General features: G+C 39.8%; 1 protein-coding gene across 2 annotated transcripts in view; it reads left to right on the top strand.

The window, feature by feature from the left end:
- Positions 1 to 18,835, top strand: part of Akap13 (A-kinase anchoring protein 13) — a 298,302-nt gene that overhangs the window by 225,931 nt on the left and 53,536 nt on the right. For both annotated transcript variants that reach the window (XM_036185301.1, XM_036185311.1), the window contains 3 exons: positions 8,718 to 8,760; positions 10,364 to 10,496; positions 18,288 to 18,462. In XM_036185301.1, the coding sequence (XP_036041194.1) occupies positions 8,718 to 8,760; positions 10,364 to 10,496; positions 18,288 to 18,462 (351 nt within the window). The remainder of the gene's footprint in view (positions 1 to 8,717; positions 8,761 to 10,363; positions 10,497 to 18,287; positions 18,463 to 18,835) is intronic.

Below are 18,835 nucleotides of genomic sequence, written 5' to 3' on the forward strand. Positions count from 1 at the left end.
GGGTTATATTGGCAGCTGGAATCTGTAAACACAAGGCATTTGTGAATAAAAATGCTTATAAACATATTATCATTGTACCAATGTTTGTCACAACTTGTTTCTTAAGAAACCTCCTTTTTTTATTATTACTAAGATTTGTTTATTATATGTGTGTAGGTGTTTTGCTTGTATCTATGTCTGTGCATCACATGTGTGCCAAACCCACAGAGTCCAGAAGAGGTCATTGACTCCTCTGGAACAGAGGTTACGATAGTTGTGAGTTATCATGTGGATGCTAGGGATTAAACCCAGGTCCTCAGGAAGAGTAGCCATTTCTCTTAACCACTGATCCGTCTGTCTAGCTCAAGGAACCTGTTTTGAATATCTATTTTCAAAGAGTAATTTTAGTGTGAGATCATGATGCAAAACTTAAATCTAAAAGTGAAGAACCTGTTCTTCACTATAAGGCCAGGTATTGTGAAGTCTAAACACAAGCTTCTGGTGTCTATGATACTTTTTTCAGTGTCCTCTTCCAATTTAATACAAAAGAACTGGAGACTAATGTAGCTGTCCTTCATTAATGAAAGGTTCTGTCTTATATCTTGGCTAACTGGAGGTTTAATCTTAGAAATTTTCACAGTAGAGTGATGGCATAAAGGATGATTCTTTTGCTCTGTAATCATGAACACCTATGTTTGGATCCTTGTGCGTACATAACAAGCTAGGCATGCTCTCGTGCTTTTCTGTGGCCCTAGCATGCTATAGAAAGCAAAGACTACTGGAGCTTGCTGCCTTCCGGCCTAGCTAAGAAACGTGAAGTGAGGGTTCAAGGAGGCCTTGACACTCTCTTCTGGTTTCCTGTGTGTACAAACCTGAACAAAAATACACACACACACATGCATTTTTATTTTAAGGGCAGTTGGGCCTGATATTCAGCAATAAGGAGTCAGGTCTTGTTGAGCATGCAAGAGGCTCTTCACCTCCCAAGTTCTGAGATTACAGGACACATCATCACACTCAGTTGACAGAAAAAATTTCTTAAGATAGTTTAACTTCTGTTTTATGTAAGCACATACAATGGCTAAATGACTTCTTGTTACAGAAGCCCTTTACCTGCAGTTCAGCTTCAGCTGTTAAGGAGGGATAATGTGAATGAGAGTCTGTTAGTGTACTTACTTCCCTGTATAATGAGCATGGAGTTGTGGAGTTCACAATGACCCAAAATAGAGCCAAGGTCTCTTTTTCTCTGTAATTTAGGCAGTTTTAGAAACAAGAACATTGTCCATTGTGTTGAACAAGAAGCCCAAATTGGAAATAATATTCCTGATGTCACACGGGCAAACAGAGCAAACGTAACTCAGCAAGGCAGTTTACTTTTACAGAAGAGAACAGTGACCTTGCCTGGACCAGCAAGCACACGGAGGCAAAGAGGTCATTTTATCCCATTGGTGGGAGCTCAGCCTCATAATCTGATGTGGTTGATGTAGCTTTCATATAGGTACAGGGCATTTGCTCTGATTTGATTTGGGGCCTTAAGATCCCCAGAAGCATGATAAGAGGAAAATTCATGTATCTATTTATTCAGTCCATATTTGAATACCAACTCTTCACTGTGTACTAAACTAGACAGTGGTGGAAGAAGGATGAACTTACTGATGGTTCTTTCTTGGCTTATATTTATTAATTATAGATAAGAGAACAAGTTGAAGCTAATAGAAAATAGTAAATGAAGCAACCAAAATCAACACTCAACATTCTGGAAGTATCAGACCTTGAGAATTGGAGAAAGTTTAGACCAAAAGAAACTAGAAATTGGTATATGGAAATCTAAACTGAGGATTAGGGTTTCTTCTCGAAAGCAGTAGAATCATGTTAATTGGAGTGGTTCAGGCCAACCACAAAGGAGCTCATGTTGGGAAGAAGAATCTTACAGGTCATTAGAAAGCTTCTGCATGGTTCACAGTACAGCTTTTTCAGAATAGTGACCTCAGGAGAGAAGTTGAAGAAGCCCAAATGAGGTATGCTGTAAGGGTCCAAGGATGGTGCCCAGGTTGGTACCCTGAGTAATTAAGTAGATGTTAGATACCAGTTGACTGGTGAAGGACTAGAGGAGGAGCAAGGCAGCAGGAAAAGACATATTCCCTTTTGTGTTTGTTGGGTTTCAGCTGCCTGTGGAGTGTCCACCCACACATGGGTGAGCAAAGAGATGAATGGGTCTGATCCTGAAAGGAGAGTTCTACCTTGAAGGATGGAGAGAACAGAGACCCTAGTATATTATGTGCATACACTGTGGAGAGGTAGGAGTGACGTAGGAAAATTGGGATGCATGAGAAGAACAGTAATACTGAACCCTGAGCAATATCACTGTTGGATGTTGTCTATACACCAAGAAGAAGGAAAACTCAAGCTATGAATTATAACCATTAAAAATAGTTTGCTTCGGGGCTGGAGAGATAGCTCAGAAGTTGAGAGCACTGAGGTCCTAAGTTCAATTCCCAGCAACCACATGGTGGCTCACAACCATCTGTAATGAGATCTGGCTCCCTCTTCTGGCCTGCAGACATACATGCAAGCAGAACACTATATACATAATAAATAAATAAATCTTAAAAAAAAAAAAAAGTTTGCTTCTTGTTTTCAAATATAACAAGTGTGTATATTTAGATGATTTGTTAAACTACATTACAATTTTTTGTGTTCATAAATGAATATATAAATAAAATACACCATTAGCCAGGCAGTGGTGGCACATAACTTTAATCCCAGCACTTGGGAGGCAGAATCTGGTAGATCTGAGTTCAAGGCCAGCTTGGTCTACAGAGCGAGTTCCAAGACAGCCAGGGCTACACAGAGAAACCCTGTCTCAAAAAACCAGACAGGCAGGCAGGCAAGCAGACAGACATTGTTAATTTTGATAGCCTTTCCTGGGATCCTTAAGGCATTCAACATTATCTTGTTTCCACATAGGTTGGAGGTACCTCTTTCTTTGTCTTGGCCTAACTTTTGTGTGCTCTAATGTCTTTCTGTTAACCTACTTCTCAGCTCAGCAGCAGACGAAGCCAACAAGGTGGATCTCCTTTTCAGTCAGCGTTTCTCCACTCCTCCTTAAATCTAAAACTCTCTTTTCTTTTGGCTCTTCTTATTCCAGTGATGAGGAGGAGGAGTTTCATAGTAAGTAAGCTAATTTGGTGTTTAGTGGCTGTTCTCCAGAGTCTGGCTAGTTTTTAAATGCTATAGGCCTGCTACTAAAAGAATTAAATCTTTTGAGGGCTTTTATCTCCTGGTATGCTATCTTCTTTAAGTCACATGACTTGCATGCCTTTGCAAATCGATTTTGATGAAACCAGTTTTCTGTTGTCTTATCTGTGACTACTAACACTGATTGTTTCAGTGACCTCCTGGTGCCAGTGCAGGTATCTTTCCAGAACACACCCTCAGGCGTGAGGTGTGTATTCCCATCCCACTTCTGACCTTCGTATTACTGAGTGCTAGTTTTACAAAACTTTGAGCTTGACCACTTCAATTTTAATTTCAGTTATCCATTTTTCTCTGTCTCCTGGGACAGATAGCTAGACTGTCTATTAATAATACCTAAAAGTTTCTCTTCTAATCTTTTCATATAATTGAAAAACAAAACTCAGAGATTAGATCTCATTGTTCAGGAAATAGAAGTTATATATTTTTTCTTCTAAAATTCTATCTTATGCCACACTCCTCAGTAGTTACAGATTTTAATAAGTTCTTAGTAACACCTGGTATGAAAATATTTTGAAAATTCAGTTTTAGTGAACTTGAAATGCAACTGAGTCTTCTTTTATTAGAAGACCTTGACTTCAATATTGGAGGGCTTCTAGGATATTCTGGGACTTACATTTTTTTATGGGCAAACTATTTCTATCATAAAGTAATGAATTGTTGTGTTAGAAATAATATTATGAGTTTCTAACATTTATGTCCATAATTGTCCTTCCACTTGGTGATCTGAAGTAGCAGTGATGTATAAAATTATTGTGGGTTAGGCGGTGGTGGCTCATGCCATTAATCCGAGCACTCAGAAGGCAGAGCCAGGCAGAACTCTGTGAGTTCAAGGCCAGCCTGGTCTACAGAGTAAGATCCAGGAAAGCCACCAAAACTACACAGAGAAACCCTGTCTTGAAAAACAAAAACAAAACAGAAGCAAAAACAAAAAAATTATTGTGGCCACCACTTTGCATTGTATTGAAAGAAAAGTTTCTTTGGTGTAGAGATACGGTTTAGTTTTAAATGGTAGCCTCATTAGTATTCACTCTATTTTTCACTATTAAAAGATACTTGACAAAGAAACAATGAGACATTTACATTTTATCCCTTGTAGTCGGCAGAAATACATCTCAACTTTGAGTGTTCAGAAGTTCTCAAATTTCTCTGGTCAAAAGTTTCTCTTTCTCTCTCTCTCCCTCCCTCCCTCCCTCCCCCTTTCTCCCAATAAAGCTCTAGAAAGGTAAAAAAAAAAAAAAAAAAAAAAACAAAAAAAAAAAAAAATATGGTAGAACTATAGCAAATAGCGAGGTTATGGTAACAAGTCAAAACCTCGGTAGAACTTCATTATCACTAGGAACAAACTGTACTGGTCTCACTGGAATTGTAAAACTATAGAAGCAGAGAGAGGAGTGTTTTGAGTCCAGTGTCTAGCATTTCTTAAACCTTAGTTCATTCAGTTCAAAAATACCAGTGAGAGTAATGGGGAGAGAGTAGTCTAACACATGGAGAAGCTCAGATAAGCCGCTTTAAAATGCTAATTAACATGTTGTGGCCTCCCAAAGCAGTACTTGATATGCTGTACTTCCCAAATTTGTTAATTAGGAAACCAAAATACTATGTAAGACCATCTATGCTCCAAGACTCTTGTTCTATAGAACACATTTTGTTGTTTGTCTGTTCAGTGATTGCAACCCCAAATCCATGGGTATATAGCAGGTCTGCATGTTATTTTGTGTCTTAAAGTAAAAATATGGTTGAAATGTTATTTATCTGCAATAATATTAAATGGGTTAATGATAGGTTTCTTTTCTTCTGTTTATAATTTTGTCATGGAAATGGCTCATGTTATTGCATACTCTACACTCCAGGAATTTCAGAAGCACTAATTTTGGTGGCAGTGGTAAATTAATCTTTTTTTTTTTTCTTTCAGAACCACATGTAAGAATCACAGTAACTGAAATAAATTCTTTTTCAGCAATAAAACCATTGGGAACTCTTAGAGGTGCTCCCGTGGATTCTCTTGCTACCTAATCACATGTGTGTTTAGTTTTCAACTGCTTCACAGAAATCAACCAGTAGCTGGTTTTGTTTTGTTTTTTTCTTTTTTCTTAGCCAAGTTTTTTGTTGGGTATTTTTCTGCACTATGAACTTGACTTTTACGTTGTATAGTGCACTAGAGTGGTAATTTAGTAAGTTGCTTAAATGTACAGTGAAGTCTTGGCAGTCTAGGAGAATTGAATACTTACACCATTGAAGAAGGCTCCTCGAGTAGGAAAGGTTTGTTTTAATCCAGTCTCTTGTTTTAAAGCTAACTAAGGTGTCATAGGTTAAAATGCTTATAATTTCACAACTAGATTCTGCAGAATTAGGAGCCAGATCCTTCTTTCCACGCTATTGTTGCCAAACATGGCAAATGTAATAGAAGAAACCTGTTTTAGTTAGGGTTTCTATCACTGTAAAGTTAGACTATTCCCACAGCAACTCTTATAAAGGAAAATATTTAATTTGGTGACTTACAGTTTGAGCAGTTTAGTTCATTATCATCATGGTGGGACATGGTGGTGTGCAGATAGACATGGTTCTGGGAAAGGAACTGAGAGCCCTACATTTATTTTTTTGGTTGTTTTTTTTTTTTTTGGTTTTTTTTTTTTTTTTTTGAGTTGAGTATCAAACCCAGGGCCTTGCACTTGCTAGGCAAGCACTCTTCCACTGAACTAAATCCCCAGCCCAGAGAGTCCTACATTTAATCCACAGGTAACAGGAAGTGAACTGAACTAGGCCTAGCTTGAGCATGGGAGACCCTAAAGCCTGCCCGCACAATGACATACTTCCTCCAGCAAGGCCTGACCTACTTCAACAGGACCACACCTCCTAATAATGCCACTCCCTATAAACTTAGGGCCGATTACATTCAAGCTACCATAGTCCATTCCCTGGTCCCCATAAGCTTGTAACCATATCATAATGCAAAATTCATTTAGTCCAACTTCAGAAGTCCACATAGTCTATCACAGTCTCAACAATGTTTAAAAGTCCAAAGTTCAAAATCTCTTCTGAGATGCATGGCAATCTTTTAACTATAATTCTCTGTAAAATCAAAAAACCGATCACATACTTCCAACATATAATGGCACAGGATATACATTACCATTCCAAAATATAGGGAAGGAGCATAGTGAGGAAATACTGGACCAAAGCAAGACCAAAAACCAGCTGGGTAAACTCCAAATTCTGCATCTCCATGTCTGATGTCAAAATATTCTTCAGATCTCCAACTCCTCTCAGCTTTGTTGACTACAAAATACTTCTTTCTCTTGAGCTGGTTCTGCTCCATGCTAGGAGCTTTCCTCAGCAGATATCCCAGACTGGCATCTCTAACATTTTAAGAGTCTCCAAGGCAATCCAAGCTTCTACTCCACAGCTTCACACAGTGGCCTCTCTGGGCCTCCATTCAGGGACACCCATGACAAACACCTGGCTTCAGTTTCTTTCCTTAGTCATGGAGGAATATTCCATAACCTCTTTCCCCTGTCTTTGACACTAAAGCCAGAACCACTTGGCCAAAGCTGCCAAGTTCTGTTGCTTGCTGGGGCTGGAACATGCCCCCCTCATTCAATTACATCTTCACCAGCTATCTGTTTTCCATAGTTTCCTTCACGATCTTAAACCTGACTGCCCTGAAACTAGATCTGTAGACAAGGCTGGCCTTGAACTCAGAGATCTTTCAATTACATCTTTACCAGCTTTCTGGTTTTGATGGTTTCCTTCACTGCCTAAGCTTAGCTGTTCTGGAACTTGCTCAGTAGTCCAGGCTGCCCTCAAACTCAGAGATCCACCAGTCTCTGTCTTCCCAATGCTGGTATTAAAGGTGTGCACCACTACACCTGGCCCTAAGATTTTCTTTAATTCTTTTTCACAAGTTGGAAACTTAGCTGGGTGGGATCTTGCCCTAAGGTCACCACTCCCTTTGTTCCATTTCTTAATCTGTTTATCTCCTTAAACACAGGACTTAGTTCCATTCCCTTCCTAGTACTCTTTTTCTCCTCAAATTGTACGTTTTATATTTTTCCTTTCTCAGCTTGCTATTTTTCATTATAAATTTTTTTAAGCATGAACACTAGTAACCACAAAACAGAGTCTATGCTAGGCTGTTTTGAGATTTCCTCTGCCAATGGAATTAATCCAAATCTCTTCACTTCAGCCTCAGGCAGACTCTTTAAACAAGGTCAAAAATCAGCCACATTCTTTTCCAAAATATCACAAGAACAATCTCTAGGCCACATATTAATATTCTTCTCTGAAACCTCTTGATCTAGGTACCCATAGTCCAACAAATCACATTCAGCATCACTCTCTTCCATGCTTCTAGGATGGCCCATTAAGCAGCACTTAAAGTGAACTGCTTTTCTAATCCACAGTCCCAGGGTCCATATTCCTTCAAACAAAAACATGGTCAATGTTAGCATTTAGACATCTGTACTGGCCTGCCCTTAGAGTCCTGACAGGATATATCCTCAGCTGCAGCCACTAAGAGCACCCCCTGTATGCATTCAGTACTTTTCCATATATATATATATATATATATATATATATATATATATATATATATAGTGTCTCTCTTCCTCTTCCTTTGCTCTCATCCCCAGGGACCCTTCTCTGCCCCTTCTCTCCCCTGCCCTCAATAAAACTTCCATGTGGGCCCTATTGTATAGTGTGTCTCCTTCCCACTGTTTTTAAAATACAACAGTCAGACTATCACAGTAATACCTCATTGCCTGGTGCCAACTTCTGTCTTAGTTAGGGTTTCTATTGCTATAAAGAGACACCATGACCACAACACTTAGAAAGGAAAATACTTAATTGGGTGGCTTACAGTTCAGAGATTTAGTTCATTATCGTCATGGCAGGACATGGCAGTGTGCAGCAGACATGGTGCTGGAGAAATAGTGGAGGAACTGATCTGGAGAGGTCTTCCCATACTAGAGGTGGTGCCAGGGCTTTCTGAGCCAGCACTTTGCTCCTCTTATTCATTAATCCATTTCCAGGAATTCTCAAGAAAGTATTAGACAGTATTAGATTATTCAGATGGAAATATGTACAAATAGGATCAGGAGTAAAAGCTATAACATTTACTTTCTTCTTTTATATATTTTGATAACATCTCAGAAAGGTGGCCTGTGGGAACTGAGCATTCATTAAAAACAAACTAAATGTGCTTCACATATATTTAAGCATAAAAACTAGTATCTTCAGTTACTCAGATCCTGGATTAAATTTGCTCTCTTCATGAGAAATTCACTCCCTCACCTCCTGTTTCCATTCTAATTTGAAGGTTTCCAGTCTAATCCCTCCTCCTCATCCTAAACTTTTTAAGGAGAGGCACCACGCACTGACTTTCAAAGACCTTGTACTCTGTCTACGACCTTTTAGGTAGTTTATCTGTCATCAGGACAGGGTCTTTGTGTGCTAACTTTACCTCTACTGTTCTTATTCTCCAGATTCACGGCCTTTCCACAGTACCAGTGCTAACCTGACCGAGAGGTATGATGCATTTATTTTTTTCACTCCTTCCCCCAAACTGAAATGAAGACAGTACATACAAGCTGTCTTACCATATTTAATTAAATACCCTAAGTTCTTTGAGCTCACCTAGGCTCTGAATGGCAAGCTTGAAATAATTAAAAAGTATTTCATAATGAAGTTTCATCTTTCAAAATACAGTCAATCACTTTATATTCTTTCTCCCCCCCCCCCCCCCCCCCCCGGAGCTGAGGATCAAACCCAGGGCCTTGTGCTTGCTGGGCAAGCACTCTACCACTGAGCTAAATCCCCAACCCTCACTTTATATTCTTATTCTTCATGTTGTCCTGGTATATAGTAAAGATATTTATTTGCTTTCATTCACATAAAATATACTTATTTGACATTATACACTTATATTACTTGGCTTATGGAGATTTTCAATTTTTGAATACATTTAATATTTCATTGTCATAATGTATGTGTATGCATACGAGTGTGTGTATGTGTGTGTGAGTGCTGTATATGTGAATTATGCTGTTCTGTTAAAGCCAAGGGTTGGTGATGTAATTCAGTGGTCATGCTTAGCATACATGAAGCTCTGGTTTCTATCCCATTCCAAAAGAGAAAAGCTGTGTGTAGAATATACCTCTGACCATGTAGAATTGAGGTTTTCTTTTTTTCTCACCTCCCCATCTCTTTCTTTCCTAATACTGGGGAAGAACTGGGGATTGTGCATGCTAGTTACATGCATGATAAGTGTTCCTTATCATTGAGCTTCATTCCAACTTGAATTGATTCTTGACTTGACAACATGCACAAAATCCCTATTAATTTGTTGTTTGTATTTCCCTGTTACATGTTTATGAAATTAAACACTGATTTATGAATTAAACACCGGATTCCTGACTCTTGAGTTGCCCTCCTTTTCACCTTAGTTATAATTGTGATCTAGAGCCCTCCACTGGTTGTTTCTCTTTATGCTTCTTTCATAGTGTTACCTTTCTTTCTCTAGCAGTGGTTTTTATACCATTTCTGTTTTCTCTTCAAAATGGGCTCCTTTGTCTTACAACCATCACCCATATCAATATGGCTGTTAAAGAGGGTCCTTTTATGATTCTACTCATAAACCCCCCTCTCAGAGGCTGACAGTCAGAACATGTCCAGATTAGATGGAATTAAATTTTATACAGACTTCTTGAACAAGTAAATCAGTAAATTTGGATCTCTAGGAATCTCTGGAATGAATGTCTACATTCTGCCTGAGATGTGCTTATTCTTCACCCCAGAGCTGTACATCTTTCTGGACCGGCACCCAGATTACTAATAAGCCTAGAGACTTAAAGAAATGTGTGTCCTGTGCTGTTACTGGGCTCATCCTTGTATCAAGACTGTGTTGCCAGCTCCCTCAGCATACCCCCTGCCCTTCCACTGTATGCATGGATGTCCTTTCACGCAAAGTTGATATACCCAATGCTGCTTTATATTCTGTTCCAGACCTGTTTTCATAGTATATGAGACCATTCAGTAGCTTCTGCCTGCTTCTTACTGAGCCCATTATTTAACTTTTCTAGTACACACACACACACACACAAAAAAAAATCATCTTTTTGTTTTCATTCAGTATAACAGAAGAAAACTATAATTTCCTGCCCCCGAGCCCCTCAAAAAAGGATTTTGAAGGCAAGAGTGGGACGAAAGTTAGTCGCACCTTCAGCTACATCAAGAATAAAATGTCCAGCAGCAAGAAGAGCAAAGTGAGTATCTTCTGGGCGTTCTGTGTGTAAGCACCTCAGCCAGTCAGCACTGCATATAAACAACAGGTGTAAACAGGAGTAGTTTTAGAGGTGCTTTGCAACAGTCTCATGTCTGAAGAAAAAAACAAACAGTAACGCAAGTAGCAGCTAGAAATGCTGCCACTGTCTTACTGCATGGCAAAGGCTGCCCATGCATCAGCTTACTGAACTCTTCCACGTGCCCTACTGGTGTAGTTCTACACCCCCCCACTTCTTTAAGGGGCGCCTGTCTAATGTGGTAAAAAGGTTCGACCCGTCTCTTTAGCCCTTCATCCCACACACTGAGCCTCAGTGCAGAAATGATTAAGTCAGGGTTAAAATCCAAAGGACTTTATGCTAAGGGTTGAAATGTATATAATAGATATAGAGGAAAGAAAATTATACTTCAGAAAATTACAAGAACTTTTAAAACTTACTTCGATCTATTCCTACTTAGGAAGACTTGTGCTATATCCTCTTCAATGCTTAAGAAGTTATTAAGACACTTAAGCTTGGGCTGGAGAGATGGCTTAGTGGTTAAGAGCACTGACAGCTCTTCCAGAGGACCAGGACTCAGTTCCCAGCACCTATGTGATGATGGCTCACAATCACATTTAAACTCAGTTTCAAAAACCCAGTTGTAGTTGTTTGTTCATTACAGGATTCTATAAAATATAAAAATTAAGAAATAAATCTATAATTACTCCACATATATTCTCAGGATTTTGATTTATGTATCTTTAGTACTTTTGTGATACATTTCTTGTTTTGTTTTGTTTTATCTTGTTTTGTTCTGTTCGTTTTTTTAAGACAGGATCTCACTATGTAGCCTTGGCTGTCCTGAAACTTACTGTCTAGACCAGGCTGGCTCAAACTCCCAGAGATCTGCCTGCCTCTGTCTCCCGAGTGCTGGGATTAAAGGCGTGAGCCATCACTACCCAGCTATGATATGTCTTAAAAAGAAAGAAGCTTAACTTTTTTATACTGATTCCTGATCCTAAACCAAAACTACTTTCATTTAAAAGGAGTGAGGGAAACACTAGCCCACACCACCCAACTCCGTTTACTTACCTGTAACCATCCATCTACATACACAGAGAAATAAGCATACAAAGGTATAATTGGTTAAGGATCTCTTGAAATGAATCATTGAAACATACCTCTCTACATTGCATATATAAATATATGCACATAAGCACATGTGCATCATATGTACTGAACTCAATAATACTTATAAAAATGTATATAGCAGCTACACGCTCCATACCCAAGAGTAGTTGGCCAACACAAAAAGAAACTCAATGGTGTTTTTGTTTCATTTTGCTTTGACCTTTTTTTTTCCCTTTGTCTTGCTGTTCTTTTGTTTATTTGTTTTGATTTTCATTTTTGTGTTTTTGCAGGATTTCTTGAGGTTTTGGGGTTTTGGGGGTTTGGATGTTTTGTTTTGTTTTTAGGAGAGAAAGAAGAACATACAGTTGAGATAAGAAAGTAGGGGAGGGGGCTGGAGAGATGGCTCAGCGGTTAAGAGCACTGCTCTTCCAAAGGTCCTGAGTTCAATTCCCAGCACCCACATGGTGGTTCACAACCATCTGTAATGAGATCTGGTGCCCTCTTCTGTATTAAATAAATAAATAAATAAATCTTTAAAAAAAAGAAGAAGAAAGTAGGGGAGATCTGGGAGGAGTTGGGGGAGGGGGAAATGTGATCAAAATATATTTAATTTTTTTCAATTAAAAAAAGGTACCCTTTTTTTCTAACTAAGCCTTCAGGCACTTGGTCATGTGAGCCAATAGAAATGCAGCCAGTGAGTTTTGCTGGCTGTATTAGCTTTCTGTTACTATAACAACGTACCTGATAAAATCAGAAAGGTTTACCTTGATCTCGGAGGTTTCAGCCTGTGTTCACCTATCAGTGTTGCTCTGGGCCTGTGATAGTGGGGCCCATGGTCAGAGCATCTGCTGGAGGCAAGCAAAGAGAGAGTAAGGGGTGGGGGCTCCATAATCCCCTGCAAAGGCTCCCACAGAGGCTGTTTCCAGTAGGCCCTTACTTCCTAAGAGGTGTTCCACCATCTGTACACAGTGTTGTAGTGTAGGGAACAAGTACAAGGAACTTTGGGGTGCATTTACTATCCAGGCCATGACACCAGCTTTGGAAAATAAAGTCTTTTTTACCATGTACAGGGTTTGGTCATTACTCTTGGGGACTTCTTTCCACAAAACTCTTATACCAGAATCTGCTTTGTCACCATTTTCCTTACAAGTACAGAATGAAGATACAATCTAGTAAATGATTTCTAGCCTAATTATGTGTTTAAATATTGGCTTCATTCCTAGGCATGTATGTATATGAAATCAGTATTCCATATACTGGCAACAGCAGAACCTACATGTTTTGTTTATCTTGCTTGCTTGGTCAGTAGTTGCTATCAACAAAAGAAAATTCCCTTGGAAAAACCAATATAAACTAGCCATATATTGTTGAACGACTTCTCTGCTTAGTGGTCTGTAATACTCAGTCTTAACCTTGAAAATGTTAGTCTGGTTTGATGAATTCAGAATGTTTTTGTTTTGCTTTTAAACTATGGAACCTTATCCAAACACACACACACACACACACACACACACACACACACACACACAGTTGTAAGACTGGCAAGTCAGAGGAGATTCTTTCTCTTTGATCCACCTCTCCAGTGGCATGGCTTTCGAATCCACATGGTGGATATGACAGCTGAGAGGCTAATACACACAGCAACAAAGATAATGTGGGTCCAGACTCAGAAACTGGAACTTGACCTTTAAAACAGAATCTCACCTCAACTTCTGTCCTCTACAAACTTGAATCAAATGTGTCTCAGATGGTACGGCTAGCTAATACTCGGGCAGGGCTACGTGGGGTCCAGCTGCCCACACGTGTTGCCTGCCATTGCGTGCTTACTCTTCAGCCAAATCTAATACTGTTTGACCTCAGAGTACTAGCATTAGGTAAGAGGGAGGTGATGAGATGGGACAGGGATAAAGCTACCTGTGTTAGAGTCATTGTGTCATCACCGGTAAAGAACCAGTTGACCTCTTACCTCTGTTCCTCTCCTTAGACAAAATGACCAACACTCTTGCAATTGGTGTGGTTCCTCTTTTAGACTTAGCTTGAAGATTTGATCTTTAGGGGCTGTACTGTCTTCCAGCAATGGAAACTCCAAAAAGTGCAACTTCATAGCTCCTCAGAATGTAATGCAGTTCCCTTTACCGGGTGTTTACAAGTGCCCCAGTGGCCAGACATGGTAACACGTCATCTTTCTAGTTAAGTTAGTGGTTCTAGGCTAACTTTTCAATAGGACTGTTACACAAGCTGCTAAAGAACACTGTCACTTTGTCAGTATAGGCCGAGGTAATGAGAGAGAAATAGTCGTATGTCTACTCAAATACACAGATGAGTATCAATCTACTGTTTTTCCCATGAATGCTTCCCATGCTGTTTTTAAAAAAGGAAGTGATAGCACAGATAGCAACACTAATTTTTTTATTAAAAAAAAAATGATGAGCTTTCACCTCTTTTTAACCTGTTGTTTTTCTTTTTCTTCTCAGTGCTGACAGGGCCTGGCACATCTTAGGCCAGTAACCACTGGAGTATCTGCCAAGTGCTGAGATTATTTTGTTGTTGTTGTTTTTCTTCCTCCTCCTCCTCCTCCTCCTCCTCCTCCTCCTCCTCCTCCTCTTCTTCTTCTTATTCTTCTTCTTCTTCGTTTTTCGAGGCAGGGTTTCTCTGTGTAGTTTTAGTGCCTTTCCTGGATCTCACTCTGTAGACCAGGCTGGCCTCGAACTCACAGAGATCCTCCTGGATCTGCCTCCCGAGTGTCACCACTGCCCCACTGTTTTTTTTAATATATGTTAATGAGAATGTCTAATCTTTCTTGTTTTATTCAACTACTAACTAATATAAACATCTAGTTTTAAAGAAAACCTTAAGCACTTAATAGCATATTAAAATAATACATATAAGCTGTATATGAGTGTAGTTAGGAACATTTCTATGTATGAACATGGTGTATGTCTCTGTGAGAATACAGTTAGAAATGTGGGTTTGTTATCCCACATATTAAGCTGAACTGCCAAGTCTTTAGACAGAGTAACCAAAGGTAGGTAGCTGTTAGACAGCAAATGGTTCACATCCCTAGGTAATGTGTTGCCCAGTGGTGCCAGGTGTTTATGTATATAGTTTTTATTATTATAAGGAATTTAGTTACCAATCCTACATAGGTACATCAGTAACGTGCACAAGTTGCCATATGTAGATACTGAATGCTTTTTAGAAAGCTGGAAGACCCAAACAGGAAGTGTAAGAGGAAGATGGGCAGTTTCCCCTTCTGTTTTATTGTCTTTGAGCAGTAGTGCTGAATTGTGTTTGTTGTACATGTAGTCAAGTACTTACATACGTAGTACTCACCTTCACACAGACTGGTCTTTGAGCCACTGACCGTCTCTTTCTATTAGGCTCTCATTTCTACAAGACCACTAGAAGATACTGGAAATATTTTAGACCACTTCCTAGGATGACTCAGATTTTTTTCTGAGTAAAAGGGATTAACTTCCTCCCCAACTAATAAACTGTTAACTTTACAGTGAGACGTTCAGCCCAGTCCCTAGTTTCTGTGCCTTGTGTATGAAAGAACTGGACCCATCATCCTTTCCAAGATTTCTAATTACATTAGCTTTTCATAGTTGTCCAAAGGACCCGGACTTCTAGAAGAATAGGTTTAGGAAAATGAAAGCGGATTTTCTTTTGTAGCACCCTAGTGTCTTGTGATCAGTCGCTTCTATTTTTAAATGTTGTTCGATTCTTTTTCCACAGCACAATTAAAGCATGTTGGCAATGATTAAATATAGACACATTAAATTTAAGAAAACTAACCAGTCACCCATTTTACCATGGGCAACTTAGCTAATATATTTTTGTATAAACTGTGCTTTTTTTATTAGAAGTTTGCTAGATAAATGTGGCCTCTGTCCTTTTCAGATTTCCCATACTACAGTACAAGTGCTGTCCACACATGTATTTAAGAGTTATTTCATTTGTCTTTCATTTCCTGTGTTCTTTAGAGTAGGGTAGTTAGCTTTATCAGCAGCATTCAAATAGTTAAGACTGTCTCAAGGAAGCAAGCAGTCTCAACCCTCCCCTTCTGCACTTTCTCAACCAGTTTCTGGCTTCCTCTTACGGTTTTGCTAATGGCAGCTCTGAGCTACTGATCTGTCTGCCCTGCCGGCATGAGCGCCTCCTTCCGTGAAAGACCATTTCCTGGCATGGGGGTCAGATCATGTCAGTAAAATGGGGTCGGCTTCCCGAAGTTCCTCTCATAACAGTGCGATTCTCAGGACTAAAACATGGGCAGGTAAGAGCCCGGACTCTTTAAAGCACTGAATCAGAACAACAGGAGGTGGCAATGCAGCTTGTTTTGTGTTTGTCCCTGGACAGGAACTAGTCTTAATTACTGTAAAGGGTGAGAACATGGATTATCCGGATCTGAAGAACAGCAGAGTTCTTCAGAAAATAGTGTAGCTGCCATAGAAAGTTGTCTTGTTTGATTTTTTTTTTCTTTTTAGACATTGGAGCATGCTATTAACCTTCAGGCAAAAAAAGAGAAAAATTAGAGGATTTTAAAGTTAACAGTTTATGCATAGAGAAATCTGTAGCAAAAACAGAATTAGTTAAAGGGTTATTTGGATATGCTGAAGGTTTGGTAATTGGAGTTCTGTGCACTTTAGCAGTTACCAGTTTTTGTTCAGAAGAGTTTCCTGTTTTGTAAAGTGGTTTCCCCCCATCCTTTCTGTTTATAGTTTTAAAATGCAGCAGTTTGGCTTTGAGGGTTTTGCTCTATATATTCTGTTAAGGGAGAATATCATGTGAATCATAGATTTTTCAAATAACCCATTTCACACATTGGGTGGGTTCTGAACTTTAGAAAACCAGAAGATTTTGAGTTCCCGTTTGGTACTGATCATTGCTTTCTGACTCTTTCCAACTCCGGGAACCTCGCAAACCCTCTTTACAGTAAGTTGTGGTGAAGGAGAGCTGAGCTTTAGTCATCCAGAACTGAACCACCTCAGGGTTGAACGGTCTCTGTGTGCTCCAAGTGTATTATTATTAGCCATCTCTAAGCCTTAGTCTCCTCAGATATAAAGTGGAGATAATTAGAACTGTAATTCATTGCCCGGTCCCAAGAAAATACATAAGAATTTCTTACTTCAGTGCCTGGCACAAAGTAACTATTCATCATTTTAAGTATCACTCATTGTCCTGTCTTGTAAAATGGCAAGCATGATGCCCGTCTGCCAAATGAATCTATTTAGATAATGTCTACATGTTCAGTGGTCCGCATGGTCACTCACTTCGAGAAGCTCATTCCTTGGGTGTCTTTAGATTGTAGTCATAGTATAAACAGTAGGTAAAGCTCACCTCTATGAGTTGGAGGTCCTCTTGTCTAGTTGCTTTGTAAGGGAATTACTCCATTAATCTCATTAGTCCATTGAGCCCCTAGTATAGTGGTCCGGCCTAGAGTAAACATGAGGTGAATGTCAGTTTCCTGTTCCCTCTTACAGAGCTGAGGGCAACCATAGTGCAAGAAGAAAGCTGTACAACGGAAATCAAAGACAGCAGGCCTTGGGGAGCCTTGCCCTTCCAACCATAAACAAGGCTGGCTTTCTGTCTCACTATGCCTTGGGGCAAGCAGCAAAGCCTGGGGAGTTCCCTGTCCTGGGTCCCCGGGCTTCTGAGAGGAAGTGAGTGCTGTGGTGATGTTGAGGAGACAGAGAAGGTGGTTGGGGAAGGTTACTGACAAGACTTCTTCTTGCCTTTTCTGTACCCCATGTTTTCCATGCTTTGCACCAGCATCCTTACGTGCTCCTGGGTTATTGTCTCCTCCCACCTAAAGTCAAAATTTCCTTTCCTTCACCACAAAAGATTGCACTTTTGTGCTGAGTAATAAGCTGATGACACTCGTTTTCAGTGAGGTATGAATATTTGCTATAATGTAAATGTTATACTTAGTATGTGCCAGGCTTTAACAAAAACAGAACTGTAAAGCCGGTACCTCTCCCAGTTTGCAAATGAGATGACGGGGGCTCAAAGAAAAAATTCGCCCACAATCCCACCATTAGTAGAACTTAGAACCAACTTCATGCTTAACCTCTGTGCAGTTTTCTGCCCTCTTTCTCATCATTGAACACTGAACCCAAATTAATGTCTGGTAACCTACTGAGTTCTAGCTAGTAAAAACTATATATGCAGGGTTATTTAATAGCTCTGATTAGAGTAAGGAAGAAAATGTCATAGTCTCATTTAATTCAGGGACATACATGTGGTTTTGTGGACATACAAGGTAGAGAGGAGCCTCACAGAACTTTTTAGACTACCTGATGTTGTTTCTCTCCCTCAGGCTGATCCCAGAATTGCTGCCATCCTTCTGCTCCCTTTCTAGACTGATAGAAACTCAGTGCTTCCGGTGTGGACTGTGCCATACCTTGCTAAGGAAACCTTCTTGCTGCCCAGTGCCTGCTAGTATAAGCAGCCCCTGATGACTCAGAACTCCTGAGTTTTTCTACTGGGAGCTTGCATGACTGAAAATTAATTTAAAAAAAAAAAAAAAAATTGCCCAGAACACTGTTCCTCATTTCTGTCCACACTGGGCCCCACCCTCTGGTGACCACATGCCATCTGTGTGTCCAGGTAAGGGGAAGACCTTCCAGTGCTCAGTTAACTGTTGACGCTTGTCTTTGGCAGGAAAAGGAAAGGGAGAAAGATAAAACTAAGGAAAAAGAGAAGGAATCTAAAGAGAAGGATAAAGAGAAGAAGACTCTTAACGGGCACTCGTTCAGTCCCATTCCTGTTGTGGGCCCCATCAGCTGCAGCCAGTGCATGAAGCCGTTCACCAACAAAGACGCCTACACTTGTACAAGTAAGAGACGCGCTTCTTCCTTTCAGCAGACGCGGCTCTCTTGCTTCAACAAAGCTGGCTGGTTTCTAGTTTCTTGTGCATCCCACCCCTGATCTGTTCCTCATTTATGTGGAGAAGTAACTCTGTGTGTTTTTCTTCTCATTTTAATTATGTAACTTATAATCTGTGTTTTTTGGCAGATATCTCTAATTTCAGATTCTCTGCTTAGAAACGACCTCCTATTGCCAAAAACCTGGCAAATCAAAGCAGTACACAGCCTCAAACCTTAAAGCTTCCCAGATCCTTTGTCAGATCATGTACATGTATTTTTATACACTGCGCGCGCACACGCACGCACGCACGCACGCACACACGCATGCAGTTTAGGGATTCA

Source organism: Onychomys torridus, chromosome 1, assembly GCF_903995425.1.
Source record: "Onychomys torridus chromosome 1, mOncTor1.1, whole genome shotgun sequence".
Taxonomy (NCBI): domain Eukaryota; kingdom Metazoa; phylum Chordata; class Mammalia; order Rodentia; family Cricetidae; genus Onychomys; species Onychomys torridus.